Source organism: Sturnira hondurensis, unplaced genomic scaffold (genome assembly GCF_014824575.4).
Source record: "Sturnira hondurensis isolate 20B ecotype Veracruz unplaced genomic scaffold, ASM1482457v3 Scaffold0022215, whole genome shotgun sequence".
NCBI lineage: Eukaryota > Metazoa > Chordata > Mammalia > Chiroptera > Phyllostomidae > Sturnira > Sturnira hondurensis.
In genome coordinates this window covers 3,694,889-3,714,581 of record NW_028094846.1, presented here as the reverse complement: position 1 = coordinate 3,714,581, position 19,693 = coordinate 3,694,889, and the positions used below count along the sequence as shown (strand labels likewise).

At 43.1% G+C, this 19,693-nt stretch overlaps 1 protein-coding gene across 2 annotated transcripts in view; it reads left to right on the top strand.

The window, feature by feature from the left end:
* The window catches only part of KIFAP3 (kinesin associated protein 3), a 106,343-nt gene that overhangs the window by 11,170 nt on the left and 75,480 nt on the right, over positions 1–19,693 (top strand). For both annotated transcript variants that reach the window (XM_037034951.1, XM_037034952.1), the window contains exons 6-10: positions 1,657–1,756; positions 2,829–2,953; positions 5,368–5,466; positions 7,159–7,337; positions 13,185–13,347. In XM_037034951.1, coding sequence (XP_036890846.1) covers positions 1,657–1,756; positions 2,829–2,953; positions 5,368–5,466; positions 7,159–7,337; positions 13,185–13,347 — 666 coding nt within the window. The remainder of the gene's footprint in view (positions 1–1,656; positions 1,757–2,828; positions 2,954–5,367; positions 5,467–7,158; positions 7,338–13,184; positions 13,348–19,693) is intronic.

The window sequence follows — 19,693 nt, the reverse complement described above, 5'->3', positions numbered from 1 at the left end:
CCATGTCTCCGTGAGTAGTTTTCAACAGATGCCCTGGGTGTGAGGCTGCACAGAGCGTGCTTTAAGGCAGGTCAAGGAAAGCAGACCCTGGCACGGAGATTTTCAGCAGGCGTCCGATGGGTCAGGGAGAGACAGTTCTCTGGAGCAGGGCTCCACCCTCTCCGGCTGCTGCTCGGCTCCCGCATCTCACAGATACCGTAGTTGTGATTTTCTTGTTTATTTTGTACATTTTTGTGTTATTTTGAGATCACCTTATTATGTTCTCTAAGAAATCATAATGGAATTTTTATTATGATTGCATTCAATTTGTAAATTAATTTTGTATTTTGACCTTTTGTAAACCCTGTAATTTTCTTTTGGCCATTTCTTGAATACCCATGTAGAATTCCTGTAGCTCTATTTTCATCGAGGTGTTTCTCTACTCTACACTAAAGGAGAAAAATGAAATGAAATTTGAAAAGTAGGTCACTAAACCTATGCCTAAACTCATGACATACATAGTGCATGACTTCCCAAAGCGTTCTATGAAGTACTGTTTCCTCTGGGTTATAGTGGTAGAATGCCCAGATTCTTTGTCGGGCAGGACTTTGTGGAGTCCTTGCTCTCATATACATTGCCTGTCTGTTTACTTGACTTTGCAATGACTTTGGAGTCCAGTGTATATTACATGAACTCTGCCTGCATCGTGGATGTGAATAACATGGAATGCCATTATGGGATTTCTTTTAGCTCATTTTAAAATGTTTCTTACTAAGTGGATTAATATCACAGTGAATTCTTATTGTTGCATAATCTGAATAGCCTGAAAGCTCAAATGAGCACTTTCACACAGTGATAAATACTGATAATACAGTCCGTGAAATATAATAGATCCTGAGTGCCAAGAAACTTGAGTTATGCACTATATATAACACACATATTAGCTTATTTTTTATTATTTCAAGAATTGGTAAGCCACATAGCAACATTATTTTGGAAAGTCTCATTACTTTATGTTTACTTAATATGTGGTAATTCTTGTTAATTAATTCATTAATTTTACCTTTCTCAAGATAAAAATCTAGCATGGATGTTTATTAATCTACCCTGAAGCTAATTTTGTTAAAGATTTTTTGTTTTATTTATGTCTGTTGGCATCAACTTAACATGATATTAAAATATTAAACATTTTTCTGTGCATAAGTTTTATTTGGTTATTAATTTGCTTTAATGGAGCTAGTGTTTGCCTGCTAAACTGCTCATTATTTCTTTAGTGTTCTAGTTTTTTTACTTATTCACAAGCACCTTAAATCAGATGTTAATAAAGAAAAAAATTGGTACTGCTGTTGCAAGATTACAAGTGGAAATTCAATTCAGGAAATAAATGGTCTTATTACTTTATTGTCACCCAAAGTATACTTCTATTACTTTGTCTAAATTATGTTTTATTTTTCTGTTTACAAGAATAGACTTAAAGCTGTGTGTTACAAGTTTTTAAGTAAAAGTTTGATTCCAGTTTTAAAAATAGCTTTCTCTGTTGGAAAGAAGCATCCTACTTTTTTGTCCCAGTTCTGCCGTAGCTGTGTTATTAATTAATAAGTAGACATCTAAAACCAATCACCCTTTATACCAGAAGCAAGGCGCATGATTATTTTTGTGCGTCCTCTTTCCCTGTAGAAACCGCCCTTGGGGCACTAGCCAGGGTCCTGAGAGAAGACTGGAAGCACAGTGTTGAGTTAGCTACAAACATCATCTACATCTTCTTCTGTTTCTCCAGGTAAGTGTTCACGGGAGGAAGCGAAGAGTCCTCGTCTGACTGCAGTGCTCTCTGTGTGTGGCGTTGGTTTAGGTTTTAGATCATGGGTTCGCTTAGTCCTCTGCGTGTCTGCCCGTGCTCTGCCTCTGAACTCTGGCTCTGTTTCCAACCCTGTCCTCTCCTGTTCTGGCGTTCATTCAGTCTGTGCTCGCCCTCATGTGCACCTGCGCACACACGTCTGTGCACACTCGCGTACACAGAGTAGGGCGGTGTGCTCCTTTAGAGTGAAGAGTGTGGGCTGTGGGCGCAGACCCTCTCGGTTTGGATGTCAGCCCTACTGTTGATCACTTATTAACAGTGTGGTCTTGGCCACATTACTTCTTGTGCCCCGGTTTCCTCACCTGCAGGCTGTGGATAATGAGAGTAACACCCTTTTCAGATAGTTTTCAGGATGAAGCCTGACCCAGATTAAGTGCCAGTGAATGTTGTTTCTCTCTCACACACACACAAGTGTGCGCAGACATATCTGTTGTACATTCATATATATTATTTTACACATATATTCTTTAGAAAGTAGTTTATTGAGACATTGTAAAAAGTTTCTAGCTGATTTCTAGAGGATTGCCTTTCTCTATTCTAAAAATGTGTCAGCATTAGGAAATAAATATTTACTGAATTAGTACTTGGATGAATGAATTATCTTGGAAACATGCAAAACCTAATTGCTAATACTTTACTAGTTTTTTCTTTGGTATGATTTTTTATTTCATAATAGTATTGTTACAGTATTAGTTGTGGTAGATGGTAGTGTGAAAATTTATTTTGACAGTATCTGAGTAGTTAAAATGGTTGTTAATCATAAATGTGCTTTATTTTTTCTAACTTAAAAATAATTTCATTTCAGGTAAGGGTAATGTATTAAAATATAGTTAAAGGAATCTCATCATTTCAAGTTTTCCTAGTGTGCTGTGGGTGCATTTATTTATTGAAATATATGTATCAAATTTATCTGTACTAGTGTTTACCCAAAACAAATTTCCTGAACCCACAAAATGTACTCCTCTAAATACATACTAAAATCTCTTCTTTAAAGCTTTTCTCAGTTTCATGGACTTATCACTCACTATAAAATCGGAGCTTTGTGTATGAATATCATTGATCATGAATTAAAAAGACATGAGCTTTGGCAAGAAGAACTTTCTAAGAAGAAGAAAGCTGATATCCTTTTAGAGTGGCCTTCACCTGACTGTTGCCGCCTGTTGCCACGAGCTTTGCATAGATGGGGTGTTTTTTCTTTTTTCTTTTTATTCATTCACAGCATGTGAAGAATGCAAGGGTGTTGATGAAGATCGAAACTGTCAGGATGAATGTAGTCTGACATACACTTTTTATCTCTTCCCAGCGTTGCTAGTTGATAAGACAGAGGGGGCAGAAAGCAGCGGGCCTGGCACTGGACTGGTGTGTCTCTGCGTGGCTCCGCGTGCATCTGGCCCTTTGGTCAGCGGGAGGCCAGCTCACTGCCTCTGCTTGTGCAGCTGTCTTTCTGTAGCAGGGGCTTTGACTGGAGTGGGTGTTGCCTTGGTGACAACGCTAGTTTTAGACTCTATTTCTCTAAGCACAAAAATACTTTTCTTAGTACACACAAATTTGAGAGGTGTGCAGAATGATAGAACCTGTGAAAGGAGCCTTAAAAATGATCTATTTTAACCTATTTTCCAGTACAGGCATCTTTTCTGCAACTCTCCTTACAAATGAATTACTCAGTCTCTTGTTTATTGATGTCACTGATTTCTGGATTTAGCCATTTTGTGGTGTGGCATTCTGTTTATTGTAATGTTCTTTGCTTAGCGTGCTGAAGTCCACTTCCCAGTAACTGCCATCTGTTGGTTCTGATCTTGCATACTGAAGCAATGTAGAATAAGGGTATTTTCTTCAACATCACAGTTCTTATATTTGAAGCTATTTGTCATATTGCCTGTACAACTTAATTCTTCTAAAGTTCTGGCTTATTCATCTGTCCTTATATGACATGCTTTGCAGATCAACAACGCATACTAGTAACTTTCCTTTCAACCCTAAATCTATTGATCTCTTTTAAATAACAGTAAAAATATCGTTCCTGTTGTGCAGAGTTATCATGTGTTTTGCCTTTTCTTCGTGGAACCCCCGAGACACTAAAAATGCATCCTCACAGACACGTAAGCCTTGACTTAATTGGGACCTTCCGTGGTTTAAATTGTGTGCATGTCATAAGCTTCCGACATCTACATAGGTATTGCCTTAAACTACATGGACAACTCAAAAATCCTGGAGATTTTAGATTATTTCTGAAGTCCCAAGTCTATTGAATGTACCCAGAATTCATTTAAACTGCAGAGGGTACAAAGATGACCACTGACGGAACTTCTGACAATCACTTACACATTGCGATTGTTTGGTGATAAGAACTGATATTTTAGGACATACTGTATTCCTGTAACTGTGAGACACCATTGGTTGTAAGGCGTACCTTTATTTATGAACCACTAATGAAGTAAAAAATGCTTCCAGTGAAACTGTGGCACATCAGGGATTATAAGACACGTCCAAATTCTGGAAATGTTACAATGTGAGAAAATGTGTCTTCGAATCAATGGATTGCAGTAATCGAAGGAATATGAAATGACCTATGAGGCCCTGGCTGGTGTGGCTCAGTTGTTGGAGCATCGCCTGTAGACAGAGAGGTGGCAGGTTCAGTTCCCAGTCAGGGCGCATGCCTAGGTTCGAGGTTCGACCCCTGTTTGAGCACGTGCGAGAGGCGACGTATTGATGTTTCTCTCTCACATCAGTGTTTCCCTCTCTCTGTCCCTCCCCCTCTCTCTCAAATCATTAGGATGTCCTTGGGTGAGGGTATAAAAAATAAATGAAAAATAACCTATCAGAATTCTGGCCATTTGTTCTAAAATACTGCTTTTTTATTGTCTTAAGTTTCCTTGTGTTTTGATGCAAGTAGCAATCAGTAGCAAACTGTGAGTGTTTGGGGCTCTGAAGCCAGACTGAAGTAACTGGTTACGTCTGCAGGTGTCCAGGGCACTGTGTGGAGCCATAAGCACAGGTAAACAAAAATTAAAGAATTTGAGGATTTTTTTTATTTTGGAATATTTCTTTCTTTATCCCTGATTATGGGATATATCTTTTTTGCCATCGGTTCCGAAGAGGATGGTAAAACGCTTTAAACTTAGCCCACATCTCTTCACTCTTCTGGGCGTCTCTGTTAAGAGGACTCCAGTAGTTGTAAGGACCACATCACTCTCTAATGCGGTAATCTTTTTGGCCCATGGATCCGTTTGCTAATCTGTTCAAAGTTAGAGGCTTGTGGATATACATAACATCTGCATGTGATTTCTGGGGATTCACGTATTTGGTGAAGTCCAATCGTGCGTTTACCCGAGGACCCCAAGCGTATCCTTGAACCCTTAGTTAAGAAGTCTTGCTGGGACACCGTCCCCACAGTTACCGTGCAGAGAATCCAGTCCAGTCACACCGTCGGTGAGGGGAAACGCCCGGGTGGCGCCTTGCACTGTTTGCACGTGACACTGTTTTCGTAGGGCTTCTTCGCGTCAATGAGCCTGGATGATCCTTAACTTGCTTACTCGATGAAGACCCTGAAAACCAGACCTTGAGGAAAGAGTACGAAAAAACCTTTAAAAAGTACCAGGGGCTCGTGGTAAAACAGGAGCAGCTCTTACGAGGTAGGAGTTCACAAACACCGAGAAAAACAGCAAAGTGCTCACTGTGCATTTAGTTTGTTCCATTTTTTCTCAGATCAGTAAAGCTAATACCAGAAAAGTTGAGAGATTTATACATTTTAATGATACACATTCTTTTGTCTTTAGCGTGGGTAATAATGTTTTAAATTTTGCTCTACTGGTTTCTACCAAAAGGCCCATTCAGTTTTTAAATGTATAGATACTTGTTATTTATTTACTGAGAGATGATTTTTTTAATTCATTGTATGATCTTTTCAGTAATAAGGATCTTGTCTCTCAAACCCTAATATACTTACATAATAAATTATTTTGTTGCTTTCATAGAAGATATAAATGTTTTAAAATATTCTCTTTAATAAAAGAGAGGGGGTTTCCTGGGAGAGTTACATGTTCACTAGTGCAGTTTCTCATTCCTGAGATGCAAAGTCTTGTGAAGATGAGTGAGAATGATCGGGGGCTTTTGAGTGTACATTCAGTTTCTGCTTTGTGCCCAACTCTCCATGTTTTCAGCTTTAATGAGGTAGAATTGACATATAACGTTGTACAAGTTGGAGGTATCAGTGGGTTGGTTCGATCCCTGGAGATACTGCAAACTGTTTGTCCCAGTGAGGTTAGCTAACACATCACTCCCCTCAGGTAGCCACCACCCTATTGCTGTTACGGCGAGGACACGTAAGTCCTCACAGCGACACTCACCCGCACGATGTCACCTGCACGATGTCACCCCCACGATGCAGCAGTGCCAACTCCAGCCACGTGCTGCAGGTTGGGTCCCTGGGAGGCACCCGTCTGGTACCTGAAAGTTCGCACCGCTTGGCCAGTGCCTCCCCCTCCCCCGACCTTCGCCCCCGGAAACCGCCCACCTGCTCTGTTTCCATGGATTCCACTGTGCCGGGCTGTGCACACAAGCGGGAGCCTGCAGCGGGAGTCTTTCTCTGTCCCACTCACTCATACCACCCTCTGTGTCCACCTATAGTGCCGCAAACGGCAGAGTATCCTCTCTTTATAGATGAATAACATTACAGAGGATGTGTGTGTGTGTGTGTGTGTGTGTGTGAATGATGGTTACCAGAGGGAGAGGGGGGAGAGGCAGAGAAGAGTAAAGGGGGTCCAGTTCATGGCAACGGAAGGAGCTTTGACTCGGGGAGGTACACACACAGTGCAACATGCAGATCATGTGTCACAGATTGTGCACTCGAAACCTGTGTGATTTTACTAACCAGTGTCCTCCCAGTACATTTAATAAAAAATGGATGTTAGCTATAAACCCAAATATGTTGCTCTTTTTGACACAACAGCCCCTAGTTACTGAACTTTTACCTTCTTTTCTACATGTATCAAATTGTTTTTCCCCGCCTGCCCATTTTATTATTTGCTGACATACACTGTTACCTGCCGTTTGATTACTAGTAAGCTCCAAACTGCAGGAAGGTAGGAATCACTCTTATTTTGGTTATTGTGTCCTCACTACCCTGAGAATGTATGTTTTAGTTTATATGACATATCACTCAGTAACAATAAGTGGTTTCTAATGAATTAATAGCTAATTAAAATTTTAAAGTAATACGTTTTCTTCTAAGAACTATACCTGCCACTTGGGTGAGTAGGAAAGGTGCACTAAATTACTGACTCGACCTGCCAGTCATTTCGCGCTGCTCTGCGCCCCTTCCGCAGTCGCCCTGTACTTGCTCCTGAACCTGGCGGAGGACACGCGCACGGAGCTGAAGATGCGGAACAAGAACATCGTGCACATGCTGGTGAAGGCGCTGGACCGCGACAACTTCGAGCTGCTCATCCTCGTCGTGTCTTTCCTGAAGAAACTCAGCATTTTCATGGAGAATAAAAACGATATGGTAACTTACATTGAAACTGTGCTTGCCATTCTCAAGTTACAATATTTTGATAAAAAGGAAACACATTATCCCCCTGCCGAGGTAGTTCTGAATGAAAATTTAACAATAGCAATACACCCTCAAATGGTTTTTCAAGGAAACATGTTTCATACTACTTAGTACTCCAGATAGTTGAAGCTTATAGAAAAAGATAACCTTTTTCTAATATTGTACAGAATGAGTGTTTTTATATTATACATCATGTGTAGAAAGTAATTTAAACTGAAGCCTGTGCTTTAGAGTCATCTGGCCTTACATTTTTTCCCCTGAAGCATTGCTTTCTCCTGCATTTCTGATACTGGTGTGTGGGACACCAGTGTGGGGGACTGTGGTGCGTGGGACTGCGGTACGTGGGACTCCGGTACGTGGGACTCCGGTGTGGCCTAGTCTCGTCTGTCTGTCCTGCCGTCCAGGTGGGAGGCGCCAGCCGCTGTCGCTGCTTCCAGAGTGCCTCCCTCCAAGGGCCGCAGCGGCAGTTCGGGCCCTCCTCCTCCACGCCCTCCGTTTCTGGTTTGAATCCTCGCGTTAGGGAGGCCTCTGTCTGCCCTCTTAGATGCTGCGTTGCTGTGGCTTTTCAGATGTACAAGTTCGTTGTGTGGTAAGATCATACATTGAAAATACAAATTGTCTCATCAAACCTCATTTTTTATTAAGGAGGAAAAATGGAGGTTCAGACAAGATAATTCACGCGCAAGAATCATTAGCCAGATTTTTACTGTAGACGGTATGCATTTCATCGTTTATTGTGGAAGAAATGCATTGAGTTTGAGGGCATTGTATAGAAATAGGGCTTCTAGAGCTTGACTGGGCCTTACATCCTTGTTTAGATTTAGTGAGTCGCCTCCTGACTTTGCCGATGACGCGGCAGAGGGTCAGAGAGGTTAATTAATTCGCTCAAAGAAAGATCTCCAGGTATCACGCATCCTACTCCTTTCTGCCTCCAGGGCAAAAAAATTGTCTTTATTTTAGGTTTTTCTTTGAAACATTAGCAAGATTAAGCATGGCTATCAGAAATGCAAAAAAGAATTACTTAAAGGCTGAAACAAGTTCACTGATGGATTGTTGATAACCCAGCACTTTGTGTAGAGCATTTGATAGAGTGTTAACTCTATATTCCATTTCATAGAAATAGAATCGAGAGGGCATCTTATGCTGAGACAATTACTAAATTAGCTTTTGGGATTGGGCTTTTATGAGCCGGAAAGACCTGATTGGAGGGCTGTGTCGAGTGTTTATGAGCTGAATGGACGACCTGGCAATCTTACGTTCCATTCTCGGCAATGGAAATATGAATTAATTAATAAAACTCTCCAGGTTACTTAATGATTAAGTTTTCTATAACACCAGTGTATGCTCTTGCTTTTTCAAGAGAAAAATATTGCTTAATATAATTAGTAACAGATGAAGCCTGTAGCAGTTTTATTTAAAGAGGGTGGTAGGGAAGGATGGCTGATCTATTTGTGAGGTTGTATTATGTATTTAAATAATGTGTTCATTTTACGGTTGATATGAACTAATACTGACCTTGCTTTTCAGAGTTACATATTTTAAAGGAAATTTAGTTTACTTAAAAAAACTCTTAATTAGTCATTTAAATTGTATTTCATATTTCTTAATTTTAGTACAATAAAACGAAATGGTAGTAAGCCATATTACAATATGATTTTAAGAGTAACAACTGAGAAGGTATATATTCCTTGGGTTGCTTATTTGCTTGTGAAATTTTGAGAGTTCATTTTATAGTTTGACTGTGTCCTCTATCAGTTACGTGTTTTGCAGGTATTTTCTCTTTTTCTGTGTCTTGTCTTTTCATTCTCCTCTGAAGAGCAGGATGGGTTTTTTAAAAAATTTTATTTATTTATTTATCTTTAGAGGGGAAAGGACGGAGAGAGAGAGAGAGAAATATCAATGTATGGTTGCCTCTAGTGTGTCCCCTGCCGGGAACTGGCCCGAAACCCAGGCATGTGCCCTGACTGGGAATCGAACCGCGATTGTGTGGTTCACAGGCCTGCGCTCAATCCACCGAGCTACACCAGCCAGGGCGGATGTTTTAATTATTAAGAAGTCCCATTATATCAAGGAATTCCATAATGGGTTGTATTTTGGTGTTGTGTTTTAGAAATTTTTGCCTGACTCAGGTCACGAAGATTTCTTCCTGTGTTCTCTTTGAGGGGTGCTCTAGGGTTTGTGTTGGTGCTGTTTTATTTATTTATTTATTTTAGAGAGAAGAAGGGAGAAAGAAAGAGAGGAAGAGAAACATCAATGTGTGGTTGCTCTTGCATGTCCCCCACTGGGGACCCAGCCTGCAACCCAGGCATGTGCCCCGACTGGGAATCGAACTGGCAACTCTTTGATTCACAGGCCGGCGCTCAGTCCACTGAGCTACACCAGCCAGGGTACAATGATGAACTTTTATATGTTGGGCCAGTCACTTTCAGGGAATAAACACCACTTGATTGTGATATGTTGTTTTTATACATTGCTACCTTTGGTTAGGTGACAGAGTGTGGAGGATTTTTGTATTTGTGTTTGTGAGGGCTTACTAGTTCATAGTTTTCTTACTGTGTCTTGGTCTGGTTTTGCTGTCAGGGTAACTGTGGCCTCACAGAATGAGCCAGGGAGCAGTTTCTCTTCAAGACTTCAGGAAGGGGTGTGTAGAATTGGTGTTACTTGCACTTACATGTGTAATAGAATTCACCCGGAGAAAGGCATCTGGGCCTGGAGTTCTCTTTCCTTGTGTTTCCTGAGCACCCGCGAGACTGCTTGGGCTCTATTTCTTTTCCAGTTGTAGCTTTGGAGTATGCGTTTCTCAAGGAATTTTTCAAACATTTTTTCTTATGTCATTAAAATCTGGAGTTCTGAAGTGATTTCCCTGTTTGGTTATTGATATTGGTCATTTGTTCTCTGTCTTTTTTAGTAGTTTAGTGGTTTATCACTGGTATTTTCAAAGAACCAGCTCTTGTTCCATGTTTGATCTTTGGAAGATGGCGTCCCTCGGGTAACTTCTGCTCGTCCGGGAGGTTGTCTTTCCCCAGAGAAGGCTTCCTCGGCAGCTCCGTGCGCTGAGGCTGGATCGGCTCGGTCCTTACGTTCTCTCCGGGCGCCGTCCTGTCCCGTGTACTAGTCACGCGATCACAGTTAAGTAACTGTGGGGTTTACTCCCCGTGTGTCACTCCCTCCAGTGCACAGGCTCCTTCACAGTCTGGACTCGTTTCCTGCTTGTTCACCAATGTATTTGCGGGGCTTAGCTAAGAAATATTTGTTGAATGAACAAACAAATCTGGAAAAGGATTTATTCATTGTAATCAGTGAAGCTAGTGACAGAGCTACCGTTCCATGTAAATGTGACACATTCTGTCGCTGGCCCTGAGGAAATTGTTGTGGGGAGTTAAGGAATGAGTGCCTGACCCGGCCTGTTTAACAAGCTAAACCCGGAGAAAGGGAGACACAAGTTAGAGAGTCTTTCAAAAGAGTTGTGTTTACTTCCTGGTGTGGAATGAAAGGGGGACGGTATATCTAGGGCTCGGTTATTAGTGTGGTGTTTCCAAGGTCAGTGAACAACTGCAAAAAGAGAAAAGGTGATATAAAGAAATGCTTCATACTTCTCATAAAAGAAAAATTAGAGTGAGATTATTCATAAACCCTTTAGTACTGATCAAAAGTTACATAGTTATATAGAATTCCCTTTTTAGCCATTGCATTGTAACTAAGATACAAATTTTTATATCTTTAGCCATTGCATTGAACTAAGATGCCAAATTTTTCTGATTGCTACCATAAGAAATATGAATGCAGGGCTTATATTGCTAAATAAGTTCTGTCCTCTGTGACTCACACCCTAAGACAAGCTCTCTGCGAGCAATGTTACAGTCTTCTGGAGTTGGGAGGGTCAGCCGACTTTGCGTGAATGGCCAGGAGCCAGTGCTGCAGGCCTGTGGTTCCCACGGTCTGTGCCGCTGCCCCCGGCTCTGCTGCTGAGCACCACGCCACCGAAGGCGGTCTGTACGCCAGTGAGCACAGCTGTGGTCTGGTCAGATGGGGTGTGTAGGGACTACAGCTTGAGTTGCAGGTAATTTTCACGTGTCACGACACATTTGTCATTTAATTTTCCCAACCATTTAAAAAATGTAAAAATCAAAAGTGTCTTTAGCTCTTGAGTTGTATGGAATGCGATGAGCCAGTGAGTGACGCTCTGCCCAGAGTTTCCGCTGCTCCTCACAGCCCAGGCCCTCTCCGGGGCTGTATCAGACCTCCGGGACCCTCTGAGGACCGCCTCAAGTTAAACGTGACCAAAGTGAACACGGCCCTCGCCCTCCTCCTCCTGCACCTGTTCTCAGCGTGCCGAGCTCAGTCCCTGGCGCCCACGTCCGTCCGCCTGGCCGTGTGCAAAAGGGGCCTGAGACCGTCCTCCCCACACAGGCCCTCTCTCACGCGTGGCCTCTCACTTGTGCCTCTGGGCTGGCTGCAGTGCTTCCACTCTCCCCCACTCGTGAGGCGGGTTTCCTGTGGTGTGTGCCTCACAGCTGTTGGAGTGACGTGGTGTGTGCCGGGCCAAGTGTTCCTGCCCCCAGTGAGCACCTCGGCACCACCTCTGTCTCCCCTCCACTCTGGGAGAGAGCATTCTAGAAGCTTCCACCTGGTTTCCTCCGGACTTTGCCTCCATGGGCTGTTTCCTTTTCTGATCTTACTTTCTGCCCTTTGGCTGTAATAGAGCAAAGCCATGAACATGACTCTAGGCCAGTCTTGTGAGTCCGGGCAGGTCATTGGACCTGCGGGCGGTCTCAGGACCCTCAACCTGGAAGTCCTCTTCAGGGCTTCCTCTTCGTGCCTCATGTGTAGGGGGTGCCCGTGGCTCTGCAACAGCTCCCAGGTGGTTCTCTCCTCGTCAGTCTTGACGCCCTTCGTTTGACCCGAACCCTAATTCAGTGCCGCATATTCGTCAGTGCTCACCTTCCATCTCTACCTGTGCAGTGCCCCCTGCGCATTTGTCAGTGTGTGTTATGTGTGCACACAGGGGTGTATGCACTGATGCACTTGTCTTTGTGTTACTGGTCTGAGTGTCACTGCTGAGCTTAGAATCATTCCAGGCACTCCCTGCCTTCAGAATAATGTCACACCTCTTAGTAGAGCCTTAAAAGCTCACTGCGGTCTGTCCAGTGTCTACCCTTGGTGGCGCCTGCCACCCCCCAACACACATGTCACACAGTAGCCGTGCCAGAGCACAGCAGTCTCCAAACAAGCTTTCATGCCCAAGTGCCTGTCCACTGGCTGTTTCTTCTCTCTCAGCCAGCGAGCAAATTGCCACGCGTTTCAAAGAGCCTGTTTCTAATTCGGAGTCTCTTCTGCTCTTCCAGGCGGCTCAGCGCTTCCTTCCGGTTGCTCCCAGAGCACTTGGCGCACTGCGCTTGGCGCACTGCACTTGTACTGCACTTGGCGCACTGCACTTGGCGCACTGCACTTGGCGCACTGCACGGTCTTATTTGTTCAGTTCATCCGCCGTTTTTCAGACTGGAGTCCTGGAAGGCCAAGACAAGGTGTCGTTTGCTCTGGCCCAGGGCTGGCACTTAGTAGGTGGCACTTACTGTGTTTTCAGGAACCTGGTGTCATGTGTCTTCTGGTTGATGCTGTTCTGTGAAGGAATGAAGGATGATGTGGGATTTTATATTTTCTCCTCAAACGCTTATGGATTAAAACAACTGCAGGTTAACACACAGTTACTTCAGGGACAATGAAGAGGTGGTTATTTGTAATCTTTTTGTCTCTGTGAGCAGCAGACCCTCACTGTACCTGTGTTACCATTTTACACAGGTGGAGATGGATATTGTTGAAAAGCTGGTGAAAATGGTCCCTTGTGAGCATGAAGACCTGCTGAACATCACGCTCCGGCTTTTACTGAACCTGTCCTTTGACACAGGACTGAGGAATAAGATGGTACAAGTCGGACTGCTTCCCAAACTCACCGCTCTCCTAGGTATGCCTGTTAGAAATTCGTGATAGTATGGCTCGGAACTTCCAGCACCATTGGAAAGTTGAGCTGCATGTTGAAAGTTGGCTGAACAGAAATTGTTCTGTCCATGTTCTTTGATTGGGAGCTTAAAAATAAACAGTGAATGAGAAGTGGCCTGTGCCAGGATTCCGTGGTGCCGTGGAGCGCATTGGCATAGAAACTGTTAACTCGGACTTCATTTACCCATGTGAAAGGGAAGTCAAAGTGCAGCTCTGAGTGACTACCAGGGGAGCAAGAAAATTATTTTCTCTTCAGCGGTTTTTGAAAATGCACATATGATTTCGGTTTTTATATGCTGCCATGCTTTTAAAATACAAGTGCAGAAATTTGGTGAGCCTTTTGGTCATTGAATAGAAAAGGGCATTTTTATAGTGTGAGTTAGAAAATTCTGTGTTGGAGAATTTGGTTTATAGATAATTTCTTTTAGCTGTTGGCAGGGTCCCTATATGGTGAGGATGGATTTGAGTGGCAGTTCCTCTGTGCTCTCACATAAAGCTTCTTAGCAGAGTGTCGTGCACCCCTGACCTGTTCCCCGTCTGCCCTCGGAGGCACCTGCTGCTGTCCGCCATGGGCTGCACTGTGTACCATGTCCGCACTGAGTCCCTCGCAAGTCCCTCAATGAGGTCTTTCTATGCCCGAGTGCCTGCTCATCCGCTTTTTCCTTCTACAGGAATGCCATTGTCTTTACTAACCAGAAAGAGAATTCTCACTTATTTTTAAAGACGATTTGTTTCAATACTGCAGTTTCATTCTTGTTTTGTAGCGTTTGTGTGGTCAAATATTTTGTAAGTTTTCAACAGTAATGGGATAAGAGTGGAATGATTTCAAAGTTAAATTTATTCCTTGCCATCTCGTATCTATGAATCCAGTCTCTTATTGACATCATCATTATTTTCTTTGTAATACTAGTATTAAGGTTTATTAAATGTTTACTGTGCCAGGCAAGTAGCTCTGTGCTTCAATTACATTGCCTCGTGGAATCCCCCTCTGAGGTCTGTACTCAGGATTACATAGCTGACAAAAGGCAGGCAAATTCCAGCTCAGGGCTATTGCTGCCCAAACTGGGTTTGCTAACCACTCTAGTGAACTGCTGTGCACAGTGATAGGACGTGAACTCTGGTAGAGCAGGCAGAGCTATAGTAAAAAATCCATTTCTCCAAGTCTCCTTAAAAATAAATTTTAAGGAAGCTAAACAACAAAACAAATAAGCAAGCAAAATATAACCAAAGACATGTGAGACACTGAAAGAGAGAACAGGCAGACAGTCCCAGGAGGGGAGAGGGGAGGGAATTTCAGGGGAAAAGGGGAAGGATTTACAGGAACTGGTATAAAGGACACATGGACAACAACTTAGGGGGTAGAAATGGGGGGGAGGTGGGGAGCACTGGGGCTGTGTGGGCTGGTATGGGAGTAAAAGATGGAAAACTGTACTTGAACAATAATTAAATAAATTTTAAAAAACGTAAGTAGGAAAAAAATAAGTTTTAACTGCCTTGGCAGGTGTGGCTCAGTGGACTGAGTACCAGCCTGTGAACCAAAGCGTCACTGGTTCGATTCCCAGTCAGGGCACAGGCCTGGCTTGCAGGCCAGGTCCCCAGTAGGGGGTGTGTGCGAGGCAACCACACGTGGATGTTTCTCTCCCTCTTTTCTCCCTCCCTTCCCCTCTGCTTAAAAATAAATAAAATCTTTAAAAAAAGATTTTAACTTATTTTTTACTCTTTTCTCAGAATTGGAAAACTTCCAGTGTATTAGTCCAAGAATACACTGGACTGGTTAATTAGCCAATCCACAAATATTGCACAGGACGTCTATTGCAGATTTTAGAAGGAACTGTTGAGGAGTAATTTCAAAAATTGTTTTTGGGAAACCAAAGTAATACAAACATTTTGTGAAGAAACAGAAAAGCTTTAAAAGTAAAATTGATGGGTCTTGAATTTAAGAATGTGACCCTCTATCATAAATCTAACAGAATTATATATCAAATGTTAGGCCAGGTTCTCAGTGTAGGAAGATGAAAAAACTGCAGCCCTTGTCTTGAAGGAGAGCATAGTCCATTTGGTTCAGTATCCAGTCACCTGCTTTTGTGAGATATGATTTTAAAGGGATTTTTGGAAAGTTACAGGATACTCACTTCATATTTTGTTAGCAAACAGCCCTCTCTTTTGTTGCTCAGAAGCGTTAAATTTTGGCTTAAGCATTTACTTTTTTCCCCAAATGTTCATATACCTTTTGCTTAATAACTTACTTTAGCTCTTCACTTTGATTCCACTTACAAAACATAGACGCAATGGCAATCATCCGTAGTAAACAGAGAACACCTACCAACGTTCCAGGGTCAGCGCGGGAGGAAATGCCCACACCGAAGGCAGATCGGTGTCTACTAGGGAAACAGTGCCTTCGGTTTCCGCGAAGTGCTCCACAGCGTACGAGTTTGCCTCTACTGCTCATTTCACATTCTTTTAATTTAATCATCGTGATGGCACTGTTATTTTCTACTCTTTTTCGTTTAGAGTATGGGTTTTAATAAGCTTCTATAGGCCCTTTATGGGGTGAGCCTATGAATGAAAAACAGGTTTCAGGTTCTAAGTAACTGATTCAATGTGAACTTTTGGAATATAACCATCTTGTAAACTTTATTTTATCATGTCCCCAAAATGGCCCTTTTATCCATCATTTCCCAGGAAAACCCTATCTAATAAGTGTATCAGGAAGACAAGGCCAGGATTATTAATAAACAACCCTAAGACCTCAGTAGCTCAGAAAAGAGCAATGGTTTATTTCTTGCTCACATTTTATGTCTGTTGCAGCTGAGTAGGAGGTGCTGGCCCTTGGCAGCCTCGGTCATGGACACAGGCTGGTGGGGCAGGAGCGAGGAAAACTGCGAACTTCTCTTAAAGCCTTCCACTGAAGTGATAGGTAGTGTTTTTATTTTCACTGCCAGTGATGAAAACAAGTTACGTGGCCACGCCACACATGAGGGGGTAAAACAAGTCACGTGGCCATGTCACACGTGAGGGGGTGTGGAAGTGCTTGGAAGGGTTAGAATGAGAACATTGGTGAGCAAGCAGCCTAACGATTCTGGAAGGTGTTTTTCAGATTTTCCGAATTTTAGCTGGGTTTCCAGGATTCACTGAATCTCTTAAAAAGTACACCCTGAAACACTGTAGTGAACACTACCATATGTACTGTATCTAGCAGCTGTCACAGCACACAGCACATGGATCAACAGCTGAAATTATACGACAGCATGACTGCGTGTTGACTTCCTCAGTTACCAGCTAAGCGATGCAAGTGACTGAACCCATCCACCAGTTTTCTCGTCTCCGCAATGTGGACAATGATTGTACATATTAACAGGGAAGGGTTCGATGAGATAATGCAGTAAACGTGAGGGACCGATATATATGTGAAATGATGATGAAAATGCATAGGAGACAAACAGTAGATCTCTAGAAATGGGTCTTTTTCTAAGTTTTCCAGGCTTCTACTATTAGGGGTATTTGATCATTTTGTATTCAGGTTTTTGAAATCGATTACATTCTTCTTTTGTTAAATATATCCTTAAGTTTGCCTCAGTGATACAAGGGTAATTTAAATTTGTACTGAGAAGCAGTGCAGTGAAGTAGTTAAAGCCACGGACTGTGGGGCCAGAGGGCCTGGCTTCAGGTGCTCTGCGAGTCCTCGCTGTTACTGTTTTTTAAAAAATATATATTTTATTGATTATACCATTACAGTTGTTCTATTCCACCTTTCATTCCCCTCCACCCTACACACCCCCTCCCCCACCCTTCCCCCCTTTAGTTTATGCCCACATGTCTCAAGTTCTTTAGATTCTGTATTTCTCATACTATTCTTGCCCTCCCCCTATCTATTTTCTACCTACCATCAATGCTACTTATTTTCTGTACCTTCTCCCCCCTTCTCCCCCTCCCACTCCCCTGTTGCTAACCCTCCATGTGATCTTCATTTCTATGGTTCCACTCCTGATCTAGCTGTCCTCTTGGTTTGCTTTTGTTTTAGGTGTGGTTGTTAGTAACTGTGAGTTTGCTGTCCTTTCACTGTTCCTATTTTTTATCTTCTTTTTCTTAGATAAGTCCCTTTAACATTTCCTATAATAAGGACTTGGTGATGATGAACTCCTTGAATTTGATCTTATCTGAGAAGCACTTTATCTGCCCTTCCATTCTAAATGAAAGCTTTGCTGGATAGAGCAGTCTTGGATGTAGGTCTTTGGATTTCATGACTTGGAATACTTCTTTCCAGCTCCTTCTTGCCTGTAAGGTCTCTTTTGAGAAATCCACTGACAGTCTGATGGGAACTCCTTTATAGGTGACTGTCTCCTTTTCTCTTGCTGCTTCTAGGATTCTCTCCATTTTAATCTTAGCTAATGTAATTATGATGTGCCTTGGTGTGTTCCTTCTTGGGTCCAACTTCTTTGGCACTCTCTGGAGTGCCAGCTTCCTGGATTTCCTAGAAGTCTATTTCCTTTGCCAGACTGGGGAAATTCTCCTTTATTATTTGTTCAAATAAATTTTCCATTCGTGGCTGTTTCTTTTCCCCGTCTGGTACCCCTATAATTCGGATGTTGGAACGTTTAAAGATGTCCTGAAGGTTCCTAAGCCTCTCCTCATTTTGTTGAATTCTTGTAACTTTACTTTTTCCTGTTTGGTCATTTCTTTCTTCCTTCTGGTCCACCCCCTTGATTTGAGTCCCAGTTTCCTTTCCATCACTATTGGTTTCCTGTGCATTTCCCTTTATTTCAATTAGTTTAGCCTTCATATGTTCCTTTAATTTGTGACTATAATTAACCAGTTCTGTGAGCATCCTGATAAACAGTGTCTTGAATTGTGCATCTGAGAGTTTCGCTATTTCCTGGTCACTTAGAGTTATGGGCTCTGGGGCTTTGAGTTCTTCTTGAGCCATATTTTGGATTGTTTGTGCCTGTTACGTATGAGGAGCAGAGCCCTAGGTGTTCACCAGGGCCAGGTGACCCAGTCACTGGGTTGTGACGCTGTATGTGGGGGCGGGACCAAAGGAAGACAATGGCGAGCATCCTTTGCTTCCTCCCACTGCCACCACGGGCCGCATGATTCGTCCCACTGCTCTCGAATGGGCCACGCAATTCATCCCACTGCTCCTGAATGTGTGACCACGGTCAGCCGCTGCTGGGTTCGGTGCTGGGGGCTGCGCCGTCCATCTCACTTCTCACTCCCGCTGTCTGGAGCCCTCAATGGGTCCACCAGCGCTACCCCGGATGCCTGGGTGCCTGGGGTCCCGACCCTGCTCCGCTGCTGGCTCCGCCCATCTTACCTGTCAGGTTGAACGGTTCGTTGTTGTTGGACTTCCATATAGTTCAATTTTCTGTTCTTTGGCTGCGTCTTTGTTCTCCAAACCTTTGTTGTATTCAAACTTGGTTGTGGGAGAAGGCGCAGTGTTTCCACCTATGCCTCCATCTTGGTGGAAGTTGTTACTGTTTTTGTCATCACTGATTCACATTTGTGATTCTGGATACAAGGCTGCAGATATTACTGTGCGGAAGTATTTGCCCTTTCTAAATGGCCCCTGAGTGGCCCTCACTGGTGTGGCTCAGTGGATTGAGCATCGGCCTGCAAACCAAAGCGTTGCCAGCTCAGTTCCCAGTCAGGGCACGTGCCTGTGCTGCGGGCCAGGTTCCCAGTAGGGGGCATGTGAGAGACAACCACACGTTGATGTTTCTCTCCTTCTCTTTCTCCCTCCCTCTCCGCTCTCTAAAAATAAATAAATGAAATCTTTTTAAAAAATGGCCCCAGAACAACGGCCTGCATTTTTAGTGTTTTCACACAGTTCTCCCGGGTCCCGCCCTGTCCTTGGCTGTCACTGCTCACTTCCTCCCCACCAGCAGCAGCTCAGGAGCAGCAGCGCTCTTCTCCTCTGATGACATCGCTCCGATCTCCTGTGGTCTGGGAGACCGACGGCTGGCCGTGGTTGGAGTGCACGTTTTGTGAAAAATGAATGCCAAACGAGTGCCTGGAGGTTCCCTTCCCAGTGGTGTTCGTTGCGTGGACTTTGCTGTGTTTCTTCTGACTGTGAAGAAACTGATTTTGCTTGATTGTGTTGCCCGCCGCGTCAAAAAATGGCATTCCATGCAGAAGTGATTTCCTGATAAGCCGTTATGAGGAAGGTTACTTTGCATTTGTTAATGTAAGTGTTGCTTGTGTGGAAATTAAATCATTAATATTGAATATCTAATAATAATATTTAACATTTAATATCTCTGATCTTGGCCATTACTTTTATTTACAAGTTGTAGTAAAGAAGCATTTTAGAGAAC